Source organism: Spermophilus citellus, assembly GCF_964194105.1.
Source record: "Spermophilus citellus genome assembly, chromosome: 9".
Taxonomy (NCBI): domain Eukaryota; kingdom Metazoa; phylum Chordata; class Mammalia; order Rodentia; family Sciuridae; genus Spermophilus; species Spermophilus citellus.
The window spans coordinates 14,729,691-14,756,952 of NC_138191.1; the positions used below are offsets into that span (position 1 = coordinate 14,729,691).

The 27,262-nt window shown below is 37.6% G+C and overlaps 1 protein-coding gene across 4 annotated transcripts in view; it reads right to left on the minus strand.

Annotated features, from left to right (window-relative positions):
- LOC308656632 (tryptophan--tRNA ligase, mitochondrial) overlaps positions 1 to 27,262 on the minus strand; it is a gene marked incomplete at its 5' end in the record, with an annotated part of 82,508 nt that overhangs the window by 11,882 nt on the left and 43,364 nt on the right. Inside the window, 4 exons of one of the 4 annotated variants that reach the window (XM_081307902.1) lie at positions 375 to 460; positions 2,840 to 2,920; positions 19,194 to 19,451; positions 24,727 to 24,831. In XM_081307902.1, the coding sequence (XP_081164028.1) occupies positions 375 to 460; positions 2,840 to 2,920; positions 19,194 to 19,442 (416 nt within the window). Of the gene's footprint in view, positions 1 to 374; positions 461 to 2,839; positions 2,921 to 19,193; positions 19,452 to 24,726; positions 24,832 to 27,262 lie in introns of those variants that run through there. The other 3 variants (XM_081307904.1, XM_081307903.1, XM_081307905.1) reach the window with 3 other exon arrangements.

Here is a 27,262-nt window from a genome sequence, read left to right on the forward strand (position 1 = left end):
ACAGACCCAAACTTTTGGCACTCAAATCCTGTCTCAGCATGCTACCAACCACTCAGTTGCCTCATCAGTGAGACATGGAAAATAATAGTGCAAATTTTACAAGGTTGTTGTCAGGATGAGTATACATAAAGCATTTATAAAAGCTCCCAATATACAGTAAGTGCTAACTAAGTGTTTGCACTTAGTATTGTTAGTTTCTCATTGAAGCACATTTCCATATTTTAGTATCTGTTATTAGAGAATAGATATAAACTTATTCACGTGTCTAACTCTTTCTGCATGCCCCTTCTCCACAAACCAAGCCTTTGTCAGATGGGTTAAAACACTTTTTTATCATGGCGATGTGTGAGAACAGGGGTGGCCTCTCTCCTTACTTGTAGGAGAGAACGTCAGCTGCTTGGAGTACTGGGTATGTGAGCAGGCCCACAGTCCCGTCATGCTTCTGCTTGGCAGTCTTTGCCTGTGGGGGATGAAAAGAGGAGGGAAAGAAATCTGATTTGAATCTAATTATATTGCTCAAGTAAGAAATTTTTAAAGTAAGCAAAGTGTGATCTGAAGCCACCTGTAATAACATTATATGTCAATTCCTTTTAGCAACTCTAGCCGTCTTTAGCTGGTTTGTCTTCATGCTCTTGGCCTGGGCAGGAATAAGGTGAATCAATTTTTCTTCATTTTTTTTTTTCCTGGTACCGGGGATTGAACCCAGGGGTGCTTAACCACTGAGCCACGTCCCTAGCCCTTTCTTATATTTTATTTACAGACAAGGTCTTGCTGAGTTGCTCAGGGTCTCACTAGGTTGCTAAACTTTGAACTCATGATCCTCCTGTCTCACTCTCCAAGCCGCTGGGATTACAGGTATGCACCACCATGCCTGGCTCAAGGTGAATCAGTTTTACTACTGTCCCTTTATTTGATTTATTCATGTGTTTCTGGTCCTGGGATTGAAACCAGGTACCCTCATGCTAAGAACGTATTGTAACACTGAGCTATCCCACAGCCCCTTGCCCCATGGAAGGATCCCACACTGCTACTACTTTTTACTCATTTCACTAAAGTACATACTAAGGCATTTTCTAGGTTTCCAAATCAGATAAATTCCAGATTTCACAGATAAGAAAAGAAATGATCATGAAATTAAATTTCCACAAATTAACATGAGTTAACATTCCCTTATTACAATTTATCTGATAAGGGTTGGTTAACAATTATCACTGGATAAAATCATGAACATTTAATTTGGAAATGAGCAAATGGGAAAATAATTCAATTTTTAAAAGTTAGCAAAGCATTAGATTTATAGTCTTTTTAATATTCGCATACTGGACCTAGAATTACAAAGTAAGCAAGGAGACATGAAGAACATTGCTTATCGAGCACCTGTTACATCTGCTTTGCCATTTGTTACTCATTAATCCTCCAAATAACCTTAACCTCATGCCCACTCTCCCATCAAAATCAAGCTGGGTGCTCTTATCAGATCTTTCCAGGGCCCCGATATCCTTCCCTCAGAGCACTTTTCACATGTTGTGACTTGTATAATGTCTTTCTCTAAATAGACTACAAGCCTCCTGCAGGGCTACTCTGTCTTGTTGACTGTACTATCTTCAGTATCTAGCATGACAGAAGACTTGCAGAAGACATTGCTGTAATTCACTAGAGAATGAAGGCCCATAGAAGGCAGTATCACCCCCAGGATGAGGGTTTGAAATCGACATGTTTCCTATAAATAGAAATCATGGACCAGTGGAGAGGCTTCTCGGGAAAACCAATGTGCTCACAAGCCCTTAGAAGCTATTTCCTAAGGAGAGCAGTTCCTAATTAGTATTAGGTTCCTACAAAAAGGATTTCACCATTCAACTTAGTGGTAGAGTATTATGATAATCTAAACCTAAAATCAAAATATAGAACATTAGAGAAGCTAAGGCTAAGGCGAAGTCAGTGTCTAGACAGGACCCACTGCCTGGCTCTGTGATGGTGCCTTCTCTTGTCCTTGCCTGAGGGAAAGGAATAAAGGTCTCCCAGGGGCCTTTTCTCTAAGAGCACTAAATCCCATTCATGAGGCTCTCTCCTGAGACCTGATCACCTCTCAAAGGCTTCTCCTGTGGGGGTCCGACTCACCAAGAGCTATGGGGAGACACAAACGTCAGACCACAGCTTTCAGGCACTGTCACTACAAAGCTGTTTCTATCCGGTATGCAAAGGCTTCTGAAGACCCACCTGAGGCCAATGGCCCTGAAAGTATGCTCAAAGCCAGCTTGAAACTGAAAGTCGTGTTGACATAACTGGGGCTACCTACCTCAAGTTATCCAACTGCAAAAAAAATAAGTGGATGTAAAGTACTTTGAATTATACAATTTATTTTTCTCAATCAAACTTCGTAGTGAAAGTATATCCTTAATTTTTTTCTGTGGGTTTGAACAGTTGCCTGGACTCAACTTGTTTAAAAGTTAAATAAAATATGTTGTCTCTTCTCCCCACAGTGAAAACATTTCTTCCTTACTGCCAGTTAATTCCCGTGGGGATGGGGGGCAACAGCAGTAATCCAGAAACTGTGATTATTTGTTAATTATAACGTGGTACTTTTCAAATCATTACCAAGTCTATCCAAACACAGACAAAAAAAAAAAAAAAAGATTTTTAAATGAGAAGAAATTTTGGTGAACTCAAGTCACATTTTGTTTAATGCCCTGAAGTAGAGAAGTGGAAGAGGCTGTCCCAGCCTTCCGGGGTTGCATTCCACAGAGGAAAGCAAACTCAGGGCTCCCGGGGCCCAACACACGCTTAACCAGAAGGGAAAATGGTGTCCTTTCTGATTTTTAAGCAGATCACTGATATTTACCTTCCACTGGTGTAAATGCTGTAATCGAGGCAGCCTGACCATGCAGGTAAGGATCCAATTTAATTGTGTGTGTTCAGACACCTAAAGAAATAAAACAGAACATCAACAAAGGTGGCCAGTGTTTCCTTGCATGGAAACAAACTCAACAGACAGCAGGTATCATCATAGGCCACTGAAGACACCCCAGATCAAGGTTATTGAAAGAAGGACAAGCGGAGAGGGCTTAGTTGTGATTCATGCTGCATAGAATCTTCGGCGAGGAAGAAATTATAAAGGCCAACTCATGCACACACTACTCAAGTGTTTAAGTTCTCCACAGCATCCCTAGCAAGGAGGTGACCAGTCTGTTTCAATATCTTCAGTGAGAGGGATTCATTACGTCCTAAGCCACCTATTTTACCCTTTAAAAGCTAAACTTACTAAAACAACACACACACACACACACACACACACACACACACACACACACACACAGGTTCCAAGTCCTCTCTAAATAAGTTTAAAGTATATGAAAAAGAGCTATAATACATCATATGTACATGGCAGAAAAAGGCACCAAAGTTAAAGATTGAATTCTTGAGATCTAGAGTGATTTGAATTTTAGGGATTGCTTTATCATCCCATCATCTGGAAGGGTATTTTTATCATTTCTAGTTCTTCCTCTACTTCCTTCTCTTTTTCTAATCAACAGGAAAATATCAATTTTCCCAACTTGTTTTTGTTTGAATCAAATTTAATGAAGTAACCAACGCTAGCAAAAACTGGGATGATTCTTGGGCCCTGGCCACATTCTACCTGATCACCCAGAATTTAAGTCCTATGCATCCCGTTTTGGGCCCTGGAGATTCCCAGCCGTTCATCGACTGTGGCTTTTTTTTTGTGTGTGTGTGTCCATAAGATTTCCTTAAAAAGCAGAGACTGTTGCCAACTCTGCAAAGTGGCCCCAAATGTGTTCTTTGTGGGTTTTGCAAAAGGAACATAAAGGAATGGGGCTGAACCAGTCCAGGCCGATTTTACTAGCGAGGAATCACCATCTGTTGTAAGAGAGTTTCTCATTTTTTTCCCTCAAGTTATAGGGAGGGAAGAGTTGTTTCCCACGTGTTTGACAAGGAATCACTTTTAAAGTTTTGCAAGTTGCTAGGCTGAACCTGTTGTATTTCTTCCAAGAGGCATTTGGGTTTCATTGAGGCCAGTGACTTTGACAGGACTCCCCAAGCAAATTGCTGTCTGCTGCTATAAACAAACAGCTATCAGACAAAACAGCAACTGGGGATGTAAGCAAGGGGATTAGAGTAGCCTCTAGTCCATCAAGCCAAAGGCACTCCTGGTAGAACTAATACAAGGCTGTTTTTAGGCATGAAAAAATGTAAGATGATTTTTTTTCCCTTCTTTACTGAGTTGGGGAAAGGAATGAAAACACAGAAAATAACCATGGGCATGTGGAAAGAGACAAGATGACTCCTTCCCTTCATCTCTGGTTCACATGCTTAGCTTCGGTGATATGGAAAAAAAAAAAAAAAACTATCAATGTCTCCATGAACTCAAGTATTTCAAGTATTTTCCTTGGATAAGCTTTTTATTTGGACATATGGAATGAAACTTACTTAATGTTTTTCAGAGATCTTCCTAGTGTTTCCAAAATAGAGGGCATCAAGTTAATTCAAATTATTCTCATGCAGAAAAAGTAGGTCAAAGGTGATTGATTTTTCATAATCCAGCTTCAATAATTGCACAAGAAAAGAAGTACTTCAGAATTTAGTTCTCTTCCTATTCATGACAATTTTACTTGAGGAAAAAGAAAATATGGTAGGTTGTGGGGAGCCATTCTGGAGTAGGTAACTAATTACAATATTTTCTTGCACTGTGAAGCCACAAAATAATAAGATCTGTTCTAGCCATAAAAAAAACAAAGGTATGGGACAAAAGACTGGCCACAAACAAGTCAACTGTGATTAAGTTGAAAAAAAAAAAAAAAACTGAAGATTTCTGACCCTCTAATTGTAACAAGTCAAGTCATGTATTCATCAGCCACAGCAGTTTTGCCTGTCTCGTTCACTCCTATGAAACACAGCCTGACATTATATGTGCTCAGTAAATACTTCTCAATGTACAAAGTCTATGAAAGGCTCGGGAATAATAGGGCCATTAGATTTGTCAACTTGATGCTGATCCAGACAGAAGCCATTTCAAGGGAGTGATTGAGATGGATTACAAGGGCATTAAGAGTGGGGCTAGGATGCAGGATATGAAGACAGAGGTCTGAGGAGCATAGCAGAGGGGGTAGGAGGACCACCTTTGCAGTAAAGCTACCTGGATCTGAATGCTAGTTCTGCTACTTAGTAGCTGGGTGACCCTGGGTAAGTAACTTAATCTCCCTATGTCGATGTTTTGTTACTTATAAAATGAAAAATAAAATAATAGTACCCACAAGAAGGTACTTAGAATAATACCTAGCACATATTAATCAATATTATTATTATTATTATTATTATTATAGATAATTTTTAGAAATACTACAGAAAATTCCCATATAACCTTCACCTAATCTCCCCCTATGGCAACAACTCGCATAACTATAGTTAAATATCACAACGAAGAAACTGAACTTCAAACAATCCATCCTACCCTAGTTAGATTTCACCAGTCTTACATAGTGAAATCTAAAAAGGGTCTATTTAATTCTATGAAATTTTATTTACATGTGTAATACATTTTTTTTTTTAGGGAAAGATAAGAGATGGGTAACAAAAAGCAGTTAGAGAGCAAACATTTTGTTTTTTAAGGGAGGAAAGTCCTACGGTCTTATGTACTAAGTAGGAGGAGAGCCAGGAAGACACAGGAAGAGGGTAAATCAAAAAACAATGTTTTTGAAGGAGGAAAGGGAAAGGTGCCGAACAAAGGCAGAGAAACAGAGGACTAAAATGTCTTCCGCTGTAGTAAGAGGTGAATGTGGCCGAGGTATAGCTTGTGAGCTAGGAGTGGAGAATGGAGAATTCAGAGGAATTCACTTCTAATGAGCTCTGTTATCTCTGAAAATAGAAGACAGGGCAATTAAAAACAAATGGGGTAAGAAATATACTTTACAGAATTTCTGGGTTCGATAGGAAGGAACAAAAGATCTTCCAAAATGGAATGAGAGAAGCCAATGTTTTGAAGATATTCTTATGGGTGAAAGGGGCCCATGGTGTATAAACTGTACTCTTGGGAAGCCTCTGAAATTCTTTACAGCACACTGAAATACTCTCCTTAATCATTATAGGTATTTTTGAAATTTGCAGAAGAATTCAAATCAGTTCACTGCACTTTTAACTTAGTAAGGACTTTTCAAAAACAGAATCCACAAAGTGCTAAACATGAAGAATAACCCTTGGTAACGTAAACTGCATTAAAATCAGGAACTTCTCTTTATTGCATGCCTTAAAGGCAAACTAAAGCTATGTATGATATACCACTACACATTCACAGAATGATTGAAGTGAAAAATCCAACAGTATCGGGAGTGGTGAGGATGTTGAGTAAATCCCACACACTGTTGTGGGATGTAAACTGGTCTACTGACTTCAGAAAACGGATATACCCTAGAGCTCAACATTCACTTGTCCTCTGACCCCCAAATTTATTTCTAGGTATATATTCAGCATAAATGTCTTCATATATTTCCCCAAAATAAATGTGCAGGCACACTGTAACAATCCCAAATTTGAAACAATCTAAATTTTCCATGTGTAGTTGAGTAGACACATAGATCGCAGCATACAAAGAATAGGCAATAGCAAGGAGGATTAATGAACAATTAAATGGAACAACATGAATGAGTGGAAGAAAGAAGCCAGGTAATACCAACAAAATGAGTGCATATTGAAAAAGAAAATTTATACAACATTCACAAATAGGTTACTTTGGGAGCCAAGGTAGTAAGTAATTTGAAAGAGAAATGAAGAACATGCTAGCACTTACATGTGTGCATTCAGTTTGTGAAAACAGATTTATGATTTTGTGCTAGTAGGCATGTTTGTTGTAGCTAATATAAAGTTTATATAAAAAAACTGAAAAAAACTTGAGTCAGGTAGTAAAAAACTCAAAAGATGTGATAAATACTAGATTGCATACAACTGAAGAGAGAATTAGAAGAAACAAACAAACAAATAAACAAACAAACAAAAAAACCCCAATCACTCCATGGAGAAACAGATGGCTCCCAAATCAAAGCCGACTCTACATCCTTTCAATGTGGTTAGAGGAGAAAATGGGTTCCCAGCATTGAAGAAAAAGGAGGAGGCCAGAGCTGCCATCATACTGTGCACACCGAGGTTTCAGTCCTGTTTCTTTACTTCTATTCCTCATTACACTCACTCCCTTTGCAATTTCATCTCCTTTCCATTGCTTTAAGTGTAGTTCAAAACACAATTTGAGTCAAATGTATGAAAGATGATATATCATGAACTATGTAATGCTTTAAATAATCAATAAAAAAAATAAATTAAAAAAAAAAGTGTGGTTCATGTGACTGATGATTTCAAACTTACACCCCAGCCACACTTCTCTGATGAGCTCCAGATTCAGGAACCTGACCACCTGTTCAGCATCGCCGTGTGGACATCTAATGGACATCCCAAGCTCAACTTCACTGAAACTGACCTCCTGATCCCCCATCCCAGACCTGTCCTGTTCCTGGATGGAAACTGTACCCTGGCAGTTGCTTAGGTAGAAACCTTGTGCCATCCTTCACTCCTGTTTTCTCACACCCTGTAGCTAACCCACCTACAAATCTTGTTGCCTCTATCTTCAAAATACATTCAGGACTTCACCACTTCTGCCCCTGTGGCCCGGGGCACCATCTCTCTCCTCTGGCTCACTGTAATAACTTCCTCAGTGGTCTCTGCTTCTACCCCAGGTCCCCTAGAGCCTATTAGTAACAGAGCAGCCAAAGGGAGCCTTCCAAAACATAGATCAGATCACTTCTTGGCACAAAACCCTTAGATTCTCATTTCCTCAGAGTAAAAGGCAAAGTCCCGTAATGAACTGTGAGACCAGGCAAGGTCATTTCCCCTGCTCAACACTTTTACTTATGTCACTCTGCAGGCTCCTCCAGCAAGCTGGTCTCAGGTTCCTGGAATACACTGATACACCCTCACCCTAGGGGCTTTGCCATGGCTCTTTCCTCTGCAATAATTCTCAACCTCCTGATACTCACCTGAAGTCTGCTCAAATATTATTTTATTAAGAGGGCTTATCCCCTCCACCCTGTTCCCAATTCTCCTTCATCTTTTCCCATATCATTTGTCACTGTTTAATACACTTTGTGTTTGGCTTATTTAATATGGTTACTATTTATTTTACGTTTTCCCAACAGAATGTAAGTACTATGATGGCAGAGATTTTGGTCTGATTTAGTCACTGATACAACATGAGTACTGAGTACCTAGGATATAGTAAGTGCTTATTAAATATTCATGAAATGAATGCATGAATAAAGTTAAAAATTTAATAATAAGAAATGCCTGTTAAAATGTGGTATAATAAATGTGGCATAATGGCACACTGTTCACGAATATAAGAAATAAGCTAGATTTACTTGAATAAACATAGAATATAAAAACCCAGTTTCATGAAAAAAAGAAAACTGCAAAAAGGTCCTACAGCATTACACCCCTCATGTAAAAAATTTAAACCACAAAACAAGTTATATATATTTTGATGGAATTATAAGAATAAAATATGAGCATGTGGAAAAGAAGTGTGAAATATGAACTAGATTGATATACCATGAATCTAAGGTTTTGATTGCCTGGAGTTAGAGAAAAGTGATGCAGGGGATGGAGGTAAAGAGGCTGGGCCAGGAGAAGGATTAAAGAGACTTTTAACTTCATCTGTATATATATATATATATATATATATATATTTTCAATATAAGAAGTCAAAGTAAATCCAGATATTAAGAATCTTCATTCAGCATTCCCAAATGCTTGGCATATCATTATCTGTATTTCATTATATTTAAAAAAATCAAAAATATTTAATTAACAAGAAGAGTACAAGGAAGCATGATTCCAAAAGATATAGCTGTAGGTATCAATCACACCTAGCTAAGCAATTACTTGGTTCAGTAATTCCTGAATCAAATCTCTAAGATACTCTCTGTCCCTTAGGGTTTTACTATTTCCCATATAAATGTTATCTTTCCAGGAATCAGGTCCTGTAAGTTTTAGATAGGACACTTGGAAGACTGTTCAGACTCACAAATTCCCATTTATTTCTTCCTCTTGGAAACTAGCAATTTCATGCTGAGTTATTTTTATTAGACTCTTATCATCCCCATGACAAATCCCCTTAACAAGAACCTTGTTTGGGAATCTGATTTTAATTAAAATAAATCTGTATCAATGATAAACTCTCTTTCCAACTGCTCTGCCTCCTGTCAGTACTTGTATTTGCCAATGAATATTGGTCTCTACACACTTGGCGTTGCCTATTTCTTTCTAACACTTCCAAAGCTAAACAAGTTGCTTCTATCAGCCAGTTCCTGACTTAAAGTCATTTCCATCTAAATTCTGTTGCTTAATATGTATTCACGTATGTGTGTATGCATTTTTTCTTTACCTGTAGAATTGTATTTATCAGCTTTTGCTAGGCTATGTCAATAAATAAAACAGAGTGCTTATATTAGAAAACGTTATTATTAGAAAATTATTATTATTAGAAAATGTTTATATTAGAAAAAGAAGAATGGTTGCAAATTAATAAGGTCCACTAGAAAGTTAGTAAAGAATGAGGAAGTAATTTCAAAGACAATAGATAGAGTAATGAAATAGGCAACAAAGATACAGTAGCCAGCCTCACAAAATCATTTGTTCTCTAAAAAGATTCAGAGTAGCCTCTAGCTAAACTCATCAGAAACAAAGAACAATGGATATTTCAAGAAAAACAACCCAGAAGCTGTGGGTAAAAAAGTGGTAAAATTTTAGCTTTCCAATGCAAATGAGAATTTTTGAAAACAAGTATCCATCACTATGTGCTACACAGTTTCCCAACACTTGCAGACTTCCCTGATGAGATAGCTGGTGATATTAACTACATGTTTGTGTTTTTTTTTTTTATCTTATAAACAAAATGTGTTTTGTTTTATATAAGTCAGTCTTAAAATACATTTTGGAGATAATAAAGAATAGCTTCATGCCATTAAACCAAGAAAGAATTACTTTAAAAAACACTTCAGAAGCACAGAATCACAAAGGAAAAGACTGAATTATGTACATTAACATGAAAACTTCTGTACAATAGACAGCATTTAAAAAGACAAACCATGGTCTAAAAAAAAGACAATATATAACAAAGGATTAATATTCAGGATATGTAAAGAACTCCTACAAAACAGTAAGAAAATATAAACAGGCTGGGGATGTAGCTCCGTGGTAGAGTGCTTGCCAAGCATGCATGACACCCTGGGCTCAATCCTCAGAATCACAGACACATACATACATACACACACACACACACACACACACACAATTACAAAATGACTAAAAGATATGAAAAATTTACAGAAGAAATTAAAAGGGTTGATAAACGTGCCTAACCTTACTAGTTTTCAGGGAAATTCATATTGAAACAATAAGATAGTATACTCCATCGATAATAATGGCAAAAGTAAAATGTCTAATAATACAAACACTGCTGAGGAATTAGACCAACAAGAACTCTCCTGTTAGTGGGAATGTCAATTAGAATCCAATTTGGAGAGCAGTCTGGCAAAGCCAGTGAAGTTGACCACATATACATCAGATATCCTCATGATTCCACTCTTAGGCATCTATACTTAGAGAAAGTCTTTCAGATGTACACACAAGTTGTTTCCAAGTATGCCCAAGTCTTTCAGATGTACACACAAGTTGTTTCCAAGTATGCCCTGTAGTATTGTTTATAGTAATAAAAAGCTGAAAAAAAAATCTATATATCCTTGGCCAGGAAACTGGGTAAATAAATTGTGACAGAGCCCGACTAATGGAATACTATACAACAGTCAAAATAGACTAATCTCAGACATGTAACATTGAACAAAATAATTATGCATGCAAGAAGATATGTAGCATAATATCATTTACATAAAGTTTTAAAAATGCAAAAGAAATCATATAAATTAGGGCCATATCATATTAAATAAAAATATAAACACATGTGGGAATGATAAATATCGAAATCAATAGAGTGGTTACCTCTGGGGGAGGCAGAGAGTGAAATGGGATTAGAGTGAGCTAAACAAAAAGTTTCTATTATATTTGCAAAGTTTTATTTCTAAGAAACAAAACTACCTGAAGCAAGTATGCTAAAAGGCTAGAATTTCAACCATCTTTACACTTTTCTGAATGGCTGAAATAGTTCTTAAAAGCTTACCCCAGAAGAAAATCCTTTAACAAGAAACTCTCCTGAAACTCTTTTATTATTAAGGATAAAAGGAGCATTGCCATTATTTTGACCTCCACCTTCTAATCCCAATTTACCTTTGTACAAATCCTTTGCAAAATCAGGGAGCCCCTGGGGAGCAGTATATGGACGGCCAAGCATGATGCACCATTTTACTTAAATCCCTATTAGAGACGTTCTAAGGGGGATTCAGGAAAGCTGAGGAACTGGCCCAGTGTAACTGAGAACAGGTGACAGTGACATCCTAGCTAAATGGGTCCAGTTCCAAAGCCTGTACTCTTTCCACCACGGATCTGATGGCAAGAAAGGAACTCTTCTGGAAGGTATCATCAACTCGAACCTGTTTCTGTGTGTGGGATGGACGCAACATGCACACTGCACCTTGCTCATCAAGGCACACAGGGGTGCAGATCTGGGCCAGGGAGGGGTACTGGTGGAGACTCTGAAGAGAGGGAAACGTGTTAAGAGTTTGCTGATCATTTTCCTAACTTCCCCTTATTTATACCACAGGCCACTTGGATCCTTGCCTCCAGGAGGAACTGAGGAGGTAATGCCACCTTTACAAACAGACCCCCCAAGCCTGTCCCTCCATGCTGCTGGCTGTTTGTCCCCTTTCTACCAGGAGCCGAACATACACCTACTGATGGTTTTTATCAACTCAGGATTCAACAAACCTAACTATGTACTCAAATGTGCTTCCAAAACCACCAGGATAGACGGAAGACAACACAGACCGTCCACTTTGGGGCCTTGTTTCTACACCTCTAAAAGAAGGGACAGTGGGGTCGGGTGTAACTTTCGTTTGTATACACCGAGGCAAGATGCCTGTAGTCAGTTCCTTTGGCCTTCATTCAGAAACTGCTATCCCTACAGTTCCCTTTTATTTATTTATTATTATTATTGATTTGAGTTTCCTGGGAAACAAAACACAACTAATCAGAGAACAAGGCCACATTCCAAAGCTGCAGATTCCATTTTCCTCCCTTGACTTTTCTGGGGATGGCTTTGGACCTTTTGTAACATGATGTCTGATGGCCTCAGCTGGCCCTTTTTCCTTGCCTCGGCAGGAAGCCAGGGCCTAAAGCTATGTCTTTTTCCACTTCCTGCCTTCCATCTGCAGAGTGATGAGATTGCAGGGAGCGTGTGGATACCTGTGCCTCAGAGACATCTGGGGGGCTCAGACTGGATCTGCACTGAGGCCGGTTCTGCCTGCGGGAAATAAAGACCCCTGACTCTGGCATTGAGATGGAAATCTCTGCCAGGCATTCTCTGTCTCTCCCCACTGTGTGTGTATACACATGTGTGTTTGCACTCGCACATGTGCATGCGTACACACACACACACCTTTTAAAAGAGAGGGTCTGTAAAATTCTTCACATATGGCAAACATATTGTAGGGAAAGAACCATGACTACAGGCCAGTGGGAGAGAAAGAAAAAGAAAATAATGAGAAGAATCTTCAATAAGTCTAAATTGTTCCAGTCAGGCTGCTGAGAAAGAATGCAAAGGATTGGAGATGAAAATTATTGGTAAAATCAGCATTATAGCATAGCTAAATTCTTTCCCTATTTCACATCATTACTAGGACTCTTTCTGATGTACAACAATAGCACATGAGAAAACAGTTTTTATGCTTTAGTAGTAAATATTTATAAAAATATATGTAAACGTAAAAATACAAAAATGTAATAAATGTAAAAATATACTGAACACAGTGGATACATTTGAGAAAAGCACATCACATAACATAAAAGAATATTTTTTCTCTGATTCATAATTGCAAAAATTCTTACTTTTACTTACCAATAATTGTGCCTGTGTAGGTGCAGGTGGAATTAATTGTAACTGGCATTGGTGCCCACTATTTTAAGTATAAATGCTTTCTAAATTCTTATCCTCTCTATCACATATTTAAGGATCAACGAAATGCTTAAATGTAGTAGAAAACTCTCAATATAAAGGAACTAACAAAAACCATTTTCTTTCTTCTTTTTTTGGGGGGTGGGTGCTGGGGATCAAACTCAGGGCCTTATGCTTGCAAGGCAAGCACTCTACCAACTGAGCTATATCCCCAGCCCCCCAAAACCATTTTCTAAATGTAGACAAATGATCATTTAATTATCTGCTTATAAATTAAAAATTGATTGATCCAACAAACTTTCTCAAAATGAAAACAGAAAAAAGTTCTTCAACGTCTGCTTTAAAGAGATAACTTGTGAAACTGAACTGAATCATCTGAACACAAAATATACTGACAATATAAAGTCCACATAGGGATTTGACAATATAAAGTCCACATAGGGTTGGGGTTGTGGCTCCGGGGTACAGCACTCGCCCAGCATGTGTGAGACCCTGGGTTCGATTCTCAACAAACAAATAGATAAATATAGTCCCACTGACAACTAAGAAAATATAAAAAAATAAAATAAAGTCTCCATAACTTGGTGGGTGTAGTGAAAGAAATGCTGGCCTGTTGTTCCCTGGGGCTCACTGTAGAAGGCCTTTCTAACTAAATTGAGATTAGATTTTTACTTAGGGCAGGAGAGAAGCATTGATATATTTTTAGTAAAAATATGAACGTGGCTGCCACACGGAGAATGGACTGCCATTCTGTGAGAGCAGGGCAGGGGTGAAAGGGGAATTCCGTTGTCCAGACAATAGGGAAGGAGGGCCCCCTTGAGTTCTGCTTCGGCTCCCCATTGTCCCTCAGCCAGCAGACCCGAGGCAAAGGCCTGGAAAGGGGTGACCAGCAGGGGGCAGAATAAGATTCCTGCCCCAGCAGCACACCCTCTAAAAGCGGTCCCTTCGTGAGAAAACAGAGTCCTGGCTTTGCCATCTAAAGCTGTCAAGAAGTTACATACCTTGAACATTTACAAAATAGGAGATGTCTCTAAGATGGTTTTAAGTACATTTTAAAATCCTTTTAATTTCCTCAGACTCCAATTTAATCATTTGTAAAGGAAAGATAACAGTAACTTTTGTGGATATTCTGATCATTAAGAGAAAAGTAATGGGCTGGGGATGTGGCTCAAGCAGTAGCGCATTTGCCTGGCATGCGTGCAGCCCGGGTTCGATCCTCAACACCACATACAAACAAAGATGTTGTGTCCACCAAAAACTAAAAAATAAATATTAAAAAATTTCTCTCTCTCTCTCTCTCTCAAAAAAAAAAAAAAAAAAAAAAAGAAAAGAAAAGTCATGCATATGAAAGGGCTGGGTAAACCTTACTCTTAAAAATATTAGTTTTCTAATAAACATGACTTCCCTTTTTAATGAATCTTAAAATGCTGATGCCGATTATTATTATTTTTTCTGTCCCCATCCATTGAACACTTCATGGGTTGATTATCTCACACCTGCCTGAATGGTTACTAGTGAAAGGGGACTCTTGCATGATGTTAGTGGTACTGGAAATTAGAATAGCCATTATGGAAAGTGGTATGGAGGTTCCTCAATAACTTAAAAATAGAATTGCATATAAACCCACCAGTGATATATATCCAAAGGATAGGAAACCAGTATGTGAAAGAGCTACCTGCATTCCCATGGTTAACATAGCATTATTTGCAATACCCAAGATATGGAAATCAGCCTAAGTGTCAACCAACAGACGAAGGATAATGAAAATGTGGCATATACATATCATAAAACACTATTCAGAACTAAAAAAGAAGGAAAGAAAATCCTTTCATTCGTAACAACATAGATGTACCTGGAGGATATTATGTTCAATGAAATAAGCCAAGCACAGAAAGATAAATACCATAGAGACCACATGTAGAATCTAAAAGAGTTAAACTCATAGAAGCAGAGACTAGAATGGTGATTATCAGGGGAGAGTGAGGCAAAATGGGAATGTTCATTAAAGGACACAGGATATAAAATCACAGGAGGAATACAGTTTAATAGACCTATTGTATAATATGGTGGCTATATAACAATGTAGAGTATGCTTGAATATTGCAAAAATATTGCCTCACCACATGAAAGTATGTGAGGCAATAATATGCTAATTGGTTTGATTTAGCCATTCTGCAACCTATACATATACCAAAACATCACACATTGTATACATAAATATATACAATCTTTGTCAATTAAAATAAATGGGAAAACAAAGACATAGTTAATTATTGATTTTTGGATCACAACCATAAATCACAGCCTATGATGATTCTTTCACATGCTATAGCACTGCACATAGGGGGCCCTGTGTTTAGAAATAATTGCTCTGGAGACTAGCTTATTCAATTATACTTCTTCTAGAAATGGTTCTAAGAAGCAAAAGCTAATACACGCCTTCACAGTCTGAAGATAAAACATGAGGAGGATGTTTCCATCACTATCTATGAACGACTGAAGCTTTATGGTCTTTCTCAAGGAACCAATACATAATACTTCTCTCGAGGAGCTCTGTGGGCACTAGGCAAGCACACATTCTATTTAAACTAAGGAACAGAAGGACAAGCAACTCCATGGGACAGCAGTTTATAGTCACCAAACATCTGATTACACAGATTAGTGCAAAGGGACAGCAACACAACATTAAGGTTTATTTTTAAGTTTATAAGAATTAACTTTTTAGCAAGTAAAAGAAAACTTGATCAATCTATCAAAGGTATAAAAAAAGTAAAACCATAAAAATTGAAGTTTAAAAGTTTTTAAATGCAGAAGGACTTACTTTATAGGAAATAAAATAAAACATGATCAACAAATCAAAGAGCACATATACACATAAAGATTTCAATCTATAATAAAATATGATGTGTGGATTTTGGTAGATCATCAATCAAAGAAGCTAACTCCAAAAACATTTTGGGGAGAATCAGAGTAATCTGGGTATTAGGTAATAATACAGAATTAATAACTTTGCTAGGTGTGATGATAGCATTATGGTTATATACAAAAACTTACTTAACTTGCTGGGCAAGGTGGTGCACGCCTGTAATCCCAGCAGCCTGGGAGGCTGAGACAGGAGGATCACGAGTTCAAAGCCAGCCTCAGTAAAAAGTGAGGTGCTAAACAACTCAGTGAGACCTTGTCTCTAAATAAAATATAAAAAATAGAGCTGGGGATGTGACTCAGTGGTCAAGTGCCCCTTAGTTCAGTCCCTGGTACCACCCCCCCCACACACAAAAAATTAATTAACTTATAGAGAGGCATACTGAATTATTAAGGAAGAAAAATGCTATAATGTGTAGTATCTGCATTAAAATGCTTCAACAGCAACAAGAAAATAACTTGATGAGATAAGCCACATCGTGTTAAGTGATGAGAATTACAGTACGCTATTCTTAAAAAGTTTTCTTCAATTAATATTTAAAAAGAGGAATGCGAGTCTGATAAAATATCTGGTGTATCTACACAATAAGGTTGGTTGCCTTATCCAAAAAAGAAGAGAACGGCTAAGTCCGCATGTTTTGTGGTCAGAAAGACACCTGAGGAAATCTTTCACATTTGCTTTGATAGAAAAGTTGTGAAATGTAGGCAAAACAAATACCTCCTTTAAGTTTTACTGGCAAACTATCAAAATCCACCCCAACAGAGCTGAAGTCAGAGATGGCAGAGAGGGAACTGTGATGGCTCAGGGCTGCACTGAGGCTACAAGGAGGCAGGTACATGCCTGTCAACACAGGTCACCTCCACTATTTGACCTACCCCCACAGCCTTCTTGGAACCAATGATCTCGTTAGTCACCTTTCAAGAGATGGAGAAATTTTTTATCCTTCATTTATGAGAGAGCCCTTACAAAGTCTCTCATATTGAGGTTTTACTCTATCATAATTGCTATTTTAAATGACAAAGTACCATGGAATTATTGAAAATTTTAAGTGCTTATGAAGGTCACTGCCAAAAATCCTTTACAAAGGAGACAACATTTATAATCTGTTAATAGGGAAAGATTACCATATGGTAATTATTCCTGGAGGAATAAGTTCAAAGTGCAGTCTTTGGATATGGCTATAAATAAGCCTTTAATTTTAAAGATTACTTACAAAAGCAATCCGGTAAGTGGTTATTTGTGGAGAGTAGACATATTCACCTAAGAAATATAGGTGTAGGTACTTGTTGCCGGGACTAAAATTTTTAGAAATAACATCAAATAAGGATCAAAAGAGCGCTTATATCAAAAACAGCTTAGATGGAGTGAAGATGAATGTGCTTTGCAAAATGCATTAGGTGACTCAAGAAGTGGCTCTGATGATGACCAGCTTTCCAATGTCAGAAATAGATGCAAAGAATTTGAAGAAACGTTATTTCATGAAATATGAGAATTTCATATTTTCAGAGAGAAGGTGAGAGTGCTTCTGAGATACAATGACCAAGAGTGAGAGAAGCGGGGACAACTGGTTGGAATAAGGTAAAACCTGTAGACTAGGGATGGCACATAATCCAGGTTTCCAAGTATTTGAAGAACAGGTGTGTGAAGAGAGAGTTATTTATTGTCTATACTTACACAGCAGAAATTAAATGAATGATGCAAATTATAGAGAGGCAGATGTTTGCTCAATGTGAGCTGGAACCTTATAGCAATTAGAGCTGTCCAACATTGAATTTGAAAATCATGTGTAAGTAAAAGCTTAGTGATGAATTATAAGGAAGTTGGAGTAAATTGCCATTTAGCAATTCCACTCTATTATTTTATCAAATATCTACATATTGGCAACAAGCTTAAGTTGATAAACTCATTTATTTTATTTTTTAAAATATTTTTTTAGTTGTAGATAAACACAATTCCTTTATTTATTTATCTTTTTAATGGGAGAGGCACTGGGTTTGATCCTTGTTTATTTTTTGAAGACACTTTTCAGTGTGTGTGTGTACATGCATGCACGTGTGCGTGTGTGTGTGTGTGTGTGTATGTGTGTGTTTGTGTTTTGAGGTGTTGAGGATTGCTAGGCAAGTGCTCTACCATTGAACTATACCCCCAGCCTTACTCCATATGTAATGGGTTGATCTATGTGAATCATTACATTAAGTTCTGTGGACAATAAAAAATATTAAAATAATGATAGAAGATTATGATCAAGGGAGGTCATTTCTTGGCTGAGGTTTTGCTGCAGGTTAAAGCAGATATGTAATGAGGGCATGGATCAGTTAGAATTTTTATCTTCTTTGTTAAAGCATTTCATAATTGTCCTCTCTCTGGGCCAGGCTCTCTGCATGTCCAAGAATAAACTGATTCATCCATAGTAAAGATATGAGTCAAATATTTTGGCTTTGCTCTGAAGCCTTTCTTGGCTTGGACACAAGACACTGGGACTTTGTCTTCCAATTTCCCAGCTTGTTCTATCAAATCTTCTCAAAAGCTATTAGACAAAGAATGAACAATGGGGATTATCCAATAGGCCTTCCAAATGCAATACCCAAGAAAGCAACATTGGAATTACATAAAACCACTGGTCACTAAATTCTGTCCTTGATCATAAAGAGATTAGTCAATAGCACAAAATCGTTGGTTCAATGATTCTTGCAATAGAGCAAAGAAAAAAACCATTCCAGGATTAAAACTATTAGAGATACAACTTTTTTGCTAGATGAAGAACTATAAATTTGCCAAGCCCAGTGGAAGATAAGTTAAAAAACACTATTGAAATATAAGGATACTTGGGTTGGGATTGTGTCTCAGCAGTAGAGTGCTCACCTACCCCATGCAAGGCCCTGAATTCAATCCTCAGCCCCACGTAAACATAAATAAAATAAAGGTATTGTGTCCAATTACAACTAAAAATTAAATTAAAAAAAAGAAATATATGGATACATAATGATAGGTATATAGACAAAACATTAAACAAAAACAATTGCATTTGATGAAGCTGCCCTTGAACAATTAAAAAAAAAGAATCATTCAAATTTTGTATGAATCATTCAAATTTTTCCTTAAATAATCTGAAAGTAAATATTGTTCTCGATTCTAATCCGAGATGCTGACCTGAGATTGTTGAAAAAGGATGCTTTTCTCTGGATTTATACCACAAGCAAGAAGAGCTGCAGTCATGTCCAGGATGCTCTGCCGAAGAATGGTGGGGTCTTGAGGGATGGTGATGGAGTGGAGGTCAACGATGCTGTATAGCACTGTGTCATATTCATCCTGTAACCTCACCCAGCTCTCAATGGCTCCTAGGTAATTTCCCAAGTGGAGGATTCCTGTAGGCTGAATACCAGAAAATATCCGCTCCATACTGTCTTTCTAAAACAAAGGAAAATAGACATATTTGCTTTTGAGGCAGGATCCCAAATCCTACGCTCATGTTACAATGACTATGATGGCTAGTCCTATTTTTGCCAACTGTAATCTGACAGTCATTTGCATCAAGCATTTATCCTGTGCTTACACTGTACAAAATCACCACACTAGGTGCTATTAAAGACCATCACATTTAATTTTTCTTTACACTTAAAACCTTTTAAACCTAATGATACATAAAAAGAGGTCTGCAACCCCAAGAAAATATGATCTAACTGGAGATACAGGATGTTTATGAAAAGATAAGTAAAGGTACAATGGAGCAACATAATCATGACTAGGTAGGAAAATAGAAGAGTGGGGTACAGGCAGCAGTTCCCAAGAAGAAAAGACGACTGTGGTTCTGGTGGTCAGTGAGAAAGTCCTCAGACATAGAATCATATTTCATTAGAGAGTAAGAAGCTCAAAGGTTTTTCATGTGATTTCACTTATTTTGTAGTTAAGGAAATGAAGGCCACAGCTTTAGTGCTAAAGGCTACTGCTATTTATTAAAGTGTGTGTTTTTTTTAAAATAATTACTGATAGTATAATTTACTGTGTAGAGTCTTGGATTAGAAATTAGGAAACACTTTTTATTTCTAATATTATTTTTTAAAGAACTTTTTAAAAACTTTTTTTGTGCTTCAGTTTCTTTTTTTTGAAATTTTTTTTTAGTTATACATGGACACAATATCTTTATTTTGTTTGTTTATTTTAATGTGGTGCTGAGGATTGAACCCAATGCCTTACATGTGCAAGGCAAGAGCTCTGCCATTGAGCCACAACCCCAGCCCTCAGTTTCTTTTAATTTTGATAAAATTACATTTTTATTTTTCAAAAGAAGTTTTTAATTCTGCATAATTTCCTAAATTATAAAAACATTTTTTTTTGTCATGATCATGTTTTCTCTTTGGATTGTACTTTCTAATAACAAAATTTTAATAGGAAAATGAAAAAATGCAATACAGGGTTAAATAAAATGCTGTTTCCCCCCAGAATTACTTAATATTCTATGGTGAAAAAATTCACAATGAGTATGTATCAACAAATGTGCTGTAATTAAAAGGCTCTGGAAATATAAAAATACATCATTATCATTTTAACCACCATTACAATAAAAAATTAATAATAGTGACCATAATTTACAGGGCAACTACTATGTTGCTGACACTTTATCTCAGTGCCTTATAAACATTGATATAGTTAATCCTTACGCTATTGATATGGTAGGCACATTATTGTATCCAGGGCAGATGAGAAAACCGAGGCTTACAGATTTTAATAGGTCTCCCTTGATGACAGAGCTATAAGTGGTGGAATTGGGATTTCAGTGCAAGTATCACTCACTGACTTCAAAGCCTAGGCATGCTCTCTCCACTAACTACCATATTTTGCTTAGCCAGCATCTATGAAGGCTTTATCATATATGGTATGCTTATTTGCCACTTTTCCATAGGCTTGACAATTTGCAAAATAAAGTTATAGGAACAAAAAAGTCCATTTCTCTTTGTGTACAGTGCAAGTTTCTCTAGTGTTCACGTGTAGAGACCCAGCTGCTGAATCAAAAAGGTGTACACTCACACCTGCAACTACCTACCATGTGGTGAACTACTCCTTTGCATTTCTACCACCAGCTCTTGTTGTTCCACCTCCCCTCATAACCTGGTGTTGCCAGCCTTTGGTGTTTTACTAACATGTAGATTCTACGACACGAAGTAGAATCTAATTATGATTTAATTTCACCTCTTTGTTTGTTAAAGAAGTTGAGACTTTTATGATTATTGGCTATTTTTACTTCTTTAGTCAAGAGTCTATTTAAATTGCTTTGTCTATTTTTCTCAGAATGGATTATCTTTTATTTATTTAAATATTGGTATATAGGGGCTGGGGATATAGCTCAATTGGTAGAGTGCTTACCTTGCATGCACAAGGCCCTGGGTTCAATCCCTAGCACCGCCCCCCCAAAATTGGTATATATTCTATATAACGAATACTTTCTCAATTATACATAAAATATATTCTTTTACTGTGTGCCTATTTGTCTTTTTACATATCTTTTGACTATGAGAGGTTTCTAACTTTATCAGCCAAATACATAAATTTTGACTACAGATTTCTTTTTTATCATAGAAGAAAACATTCAATACCCTAAAGTCATGGAGATGTGTGCATGTATACATACATATATATATAAAGCATGTGTGTTTGTGTGTGTGTGTGTGTGTGTGTGTGTGTGTGTGCACTTTAAAGTTCTATCTTTCACATTTATGCTGGTATCCATCTGGAGTTTTTGCATATAGCCTGTGATAGGCATCCAATTTCTTTCTTTTTTTTTTTAACCTTTATTTTATTTGTTTATTTATTTATTTTTTATGTGATGCCTGGGAATGGAACCCAGTGCCTTGAGCATGCTAGGCAAGCGCTCTACCACTGAGCCACAACCCCGCTCCCGTCATTTCTACTTTCTTTCTTTTACTGTGTGTGTGTGTAGGGGGTGGGGGGATGGTCCCTGTACATGGATATCTGATGGTTCTAGCACCTTGAATTGAAAAGACTGCTTCTTCACATTACTCTGGAATACCACAGCTGTCATAAAGGATTCACCACATGGAGAATCTGTTAAGGATCTGGTCTTTCATTTCTGTCCCCTTAGTCTATTTGTATATGTGCCAGTATGACACTGCTTTTTAAATAAGTCTTGGGATCTGGTAGATCAAGTCTTTCTATTTTTCAAGAATATTTCACTTGATCTTGCTCCTTTATACTTAATACATTTTAGAATCATCTTGTCAAGTCCTGAGAGAGAGAAAAAACAATCTGTTGAAATTTTTGACTGGGGTTACATTGAGTCTTATAACATGGCTTTGGGTAGAACCACCTCCTAACCCAATCCAGGAAACTGTATAGCAGATGAAGATTTATCTTTATACCCAACACTGAGAGCTAATCTGCTTTAAATATGTGGATGTTAAAAGACTACTCAAAATCTCCCCAACCCTTTCCCCCAGAATTTCAACTCCTACAAATATCAGTTTATTTCCCTTTCTGCTCCTAGGATGGCAGCTCTAAAACAGAATGCCACATTACAGTTACATTAGGTCCAGAATTGTACTTGATCCAAGCCCTCAGGAGGAGATCAAAAGATTTGCAGCTCTGAGGATACGAAAAATATCACTGACATAACTGAGAACAAATGTCATCTAACCACTCAAAATCACAAACAAACACACTCACACTAGGCCTTCAGATAACTAACTCTTTAAAGCACAATTTACAAACAGTTTCTAGTTGAGAATTGAGGGAGAGAGGGAGGGAGGGAGGGAAGGAGAGAGAAACACATGTACTCATAGTACATCTTAGTGAAGCCTCCTCCAGTACCTAGGGACCTTAACCAGCTCTGGGTTCCCGATATGGGAATAAGCAAAAGAGTTTTCAGTGCAGTAAAAAATGATTAATGAGCTTTAAGGCTGATTGATGAAGAGAGAAAGCAAAGCAGAAAAATAAACTCTGAACTTAATAAATGGAAGGGAAAAAAATACCATCCAGAAATACTTGACCTAGGAAAAAGAGGAACTGTTTATGGTAATGTAAAGGGTTATGAAGACCAGGAATATTAAGCTGAAAAAAAAAAAGAATCTGAATATTTCCCCATAAATTCCTCCATGGTCAAACTAAGAAATTATTCCCCAGGAGAAATGGAGAAAACAAATTCTTGAGAAAACTAGAAAAGAAAAGCACTAGAGGAGAGACTGTGGGAAAAAAGAATTTTGACCAGTGGGAATGGGCTAGACATGATCTAATACATCTTTTCCATTCTCTAGTTTCTGAGATTCTATACATCGGGGCAGAGGGAATGATATTATCAAGAAATAAGAACAACAAGAAATGTTTTGTTCAATTTTCAAGGAGCTATTAAAAAAATACAGCCTCTAAATGGGAACTGGATTCCTGGTCTTAAAAATATACAGAGAGCATCCTGCTCTTCCACCGTGAGTTTATGTTCCCATCTGTTCCCCTGCAAGAGTCAGCGGGCAGCCTGCCGGCATGGCAGGGGAGATACGCCTGGTACCATGAGATCACAGCGTTGGAATGTAGAGTTTGGGAGGTGGGAAGATGGGGGTTCTGTGTTCAAAAGCACTGGAGCTGGAGAAGAATGAAAATGAATGCACAGCTTCCCCATGGACCGGGGCAAACCGCAAAGAAAACAGCTTCAAGACTAGCCTACAGGAGCTCACTCACCCATGGGGCAGGCAGGAACACTAGCCTACAATTCCACCAGGCTGGACAGAGGAGCAAAAGTGAGCATTTTTACAAATCAGGTCTTCAGTTTTATTCAAGGCACAGTTCTTTAACAAATGCCATTTGCAACCAATGCATCCATTGGCTTGTTTTTCAGCACTACCATTGGCACTTGATATATTCCAGAACAGAGAATGGATTTTCAAATCAGAGGTAGAACAGATTTACCAATTTCACAAACACAAAAAAATTTATAATTTTCTTTTTGAGAGAGAGAGAGAGAATTTTTAATATTTATTTTTTAGTTTTTGGTGGAAACAACATCTTTATTTTATTTTTATGTGGTGCTGAGGATCAAACCCAGCACCCCACGCATGCCAGGCAAGTGCGCTACTGCTTGAGCCACATCCCCAGCCCTATAATTTTCTTAATTTCAGTGACTACTCAAAATTAATTGAAAAGTTCTAAGCTATTAAGTATGGCAAAGGACAATGTTTGTGATTCACTTGAGAGTTTCTGCCTTTAATCCCAAATAGAAAACATTAAAAGTAGGCTGTAAAACACTCAACTTCAGTATGGTTGTGGAAAACAAAAATTTCAACCAAAGGTTTCAAGACTCCTTAAAAAGTCCTGCTATGCCAGGCAAGGTGGCCCATGCCTGTAATCCCAGCAGCTTGGGAGGCTGAGAGAGAAGGATCTTGAGTTCAAAGCCAGCCTTAGCAAAAGTGAGGTGCTAAACAGCTTGTGAGATCCTGTCTCTAAATAAAATACAAAATATGGCTGGGGATGTGGTTCAGTAGGCAGGTGCCCATGAATTCAATTCCTGGTACCCCCCCCCCAAAAAAAAAAGTCCTACTATACACAGCTGTAACATCAATTGTTCAATCATTCTATTTATTTTTTTTAATTGTTGCATTATTATTACACATAGTAGTGGGACTCGTTGTGACATATTCATATATGCACATAACATCGTTTGCTAAATTTCATTCCCCAGTACCTTTTCTTTCCCCTTCCTCCTTCCAGATTTCCTTTCTTTACTCTACTAGTGTTGCTTCTATTTTTCATGAGGTCCCTTTTCCTTTCTTTTTTTTTTCTTTTTTTACTTTCAATCCTGTAGTACCCAAAAACAAAACAAAGGAATGACTAATTTATTAACTGTGAGTTTATTAAGGACATCTATGATAAGCACTTAATATATATTGTTGGTCTAGTAAATGAATTTAAAAGCAAAAACCTTCACATTTTTAAAAGTTTTCTACAGGCTTCAGTCACTTCCAAATTTTGAGGGTTTTCCCAACATGTACTGGGCTATCCTTTGATCAGCTGATAAAATACTTTTACAGATGTGTTTTTCTTCTTGTGATGAATTTAGCTATCAGAAGTAGTCCCTGGCCCTTTCATAGACCTCATTTTGTTTAAGGCAGGTAGGAATCATTGGCATATCACTGTCCGTGGAAGGACACCACAAGGCTAACTTAACTACCTAGGGTCACAGGTAGGTGGGTCAGATCTGGATTGAAACTGTCGCCATTGGGTTCTGTGCTGCTTCTGTCACACTGAGTTGCATCCACTTTAAAACTTCTTGACTTTAAGATTGGCCTGACTTAAAAACAGCCATTGGAGAAATGATATTTTTAACAAATATTCCCAAGAAAACTGGATAGCTACACTTAGAAGAATAAAATTAGATCCTTCATCTCTTGCCCTACACAAAAAATCAACTTGAAATGGATCAAAGACCTAGGAAGTAGATGAGAAACACTGCAACTGCTAGAAGAAGACAGAGTTAATGCCCCAGCATAACAGCCCAGGCACTGACTGTCTTAACAACTTCTAAAGCTGAAGAAATAAAACCAGGAATCAACAAGTGGGATGCCCTCAAATTAAAAAGCTTTCTGTACAGCAAAGGAAACAAGACTGTGAAGAGAGATCCTACTGAATGGGAGAAAATCTTTGCCACCTGCTCTTCATACGGGGATTAATATTCAGAATATATTAAAAAACTTGAAAAATTTAATAAAACAAAAAACACAATAATGGGCAGATGAACTAAATAGACACTTCTCAAAAAGAGAAATACAATGGCCCACAAATATATTAAAAAATGTTCAACATCCTTAGCAATCAGGGAACTGCAAATCAGAACTACACTGATATCCACCTCACACCAGTTAGGACGGCAGCTATCGAGAATACAATAAGAGCTGGCAGAGATGCAATGAAAAGGTACATTGACACCTTATTGGCAGGACTGCAAATTAGGAAAGGACTTTGGAAAACAGTATGGAGAGTCCTCGAAAGACTCCATATGACCACACGACCCAGCTATCCCACTCCTCAAAGAACTAGAATCAGCTTACAATAGTGATAATATGCATACAGATGTTTATAGCAGTGCAATTCACAAGAGCCACATTTGTGGAATCGGCTTTTGCCCATCAACAGACAATGGGTAAAGACAATGTGGCATATATACATGATAGAGTTCTACTCAGTCATAAAGAAGGGTGAAATTATGTCATTTACTGGTAAAAGGATGAAACTACAGAACATCATGCTAAGTGAAATAAGTCAGAAAGTCAAGGGTCGAATGTCTTCTCTCATATGTAGAAGCTAGAGAGAAATAAGGAATAAAAATGAGGATCTCAGGAAAATAGAAGAGCAGTACTGGAAGGAGAGCTAGGTGGAAGGAGGAGGGATGAGAAGGGGAAATTGAAGAATGAGATTGATCAGATTATGTCATGTGCATGTATGAAAATAGCACAAAGTGTTCCACTTTTATGTATAATTATAATGAACCAATAAAAAACTAAACTTAAGACCAACAGAGTAGAGGAAGGAGATCAGGGGGAGGGCAGAAAGGGGAGAAAGGGGAAGCACTGGGGATTAAAATTGTATGCATTTGCAATATGTCAAAATGAACACCACTATTATATATAACTATAAGGCACTAATAAAAGCATCAAGAAATGACTGGCCTGGTTTTTTAGACACCCCAACTCTCACCAGTCCCTGACCCCAACACACTTCTCAGAAGAAGGTGCTCTGAAGAGGTGTTAATCACAAGGCCAAGAGCACACCACTGGTGACACAGCAGGGGCACCAGAATCCACAACTCAGCACTGCCAACCTGGGGACCATGTTCTTCCCAGGCTCAATCCTTTGAATATGCAAGCCCTCCAAATTTCAAGTTGCAAACGGATCCCCTGTGTAGTAGTAAGAAGAGGTGGGCCTGTGTGGAAGTGATTAGGAGTAATTCCCTTACAAAAGAGGCTTCTGAGAAAGTGCACTCTCTTTTGCCCTTTCACTCCTTCTGCCATGTGATAATAGTGTTCCTCCCCTCTAGAGGATGCAGCAATAAAAGAACATGTTGGAAACAGCAGCTCTCACTAGACACTAGTGCTGGTGCCTTGACCTGGGACTTCCAGCCTCCATAACTGTAAGAAATAAATTTCTGGTCTTTATAAGCCATCCAGGGCTGGGGACCTGGCTCAGTGGTAGAGCAGTTGCCTAGCACGCACAAGGCCCCAGGT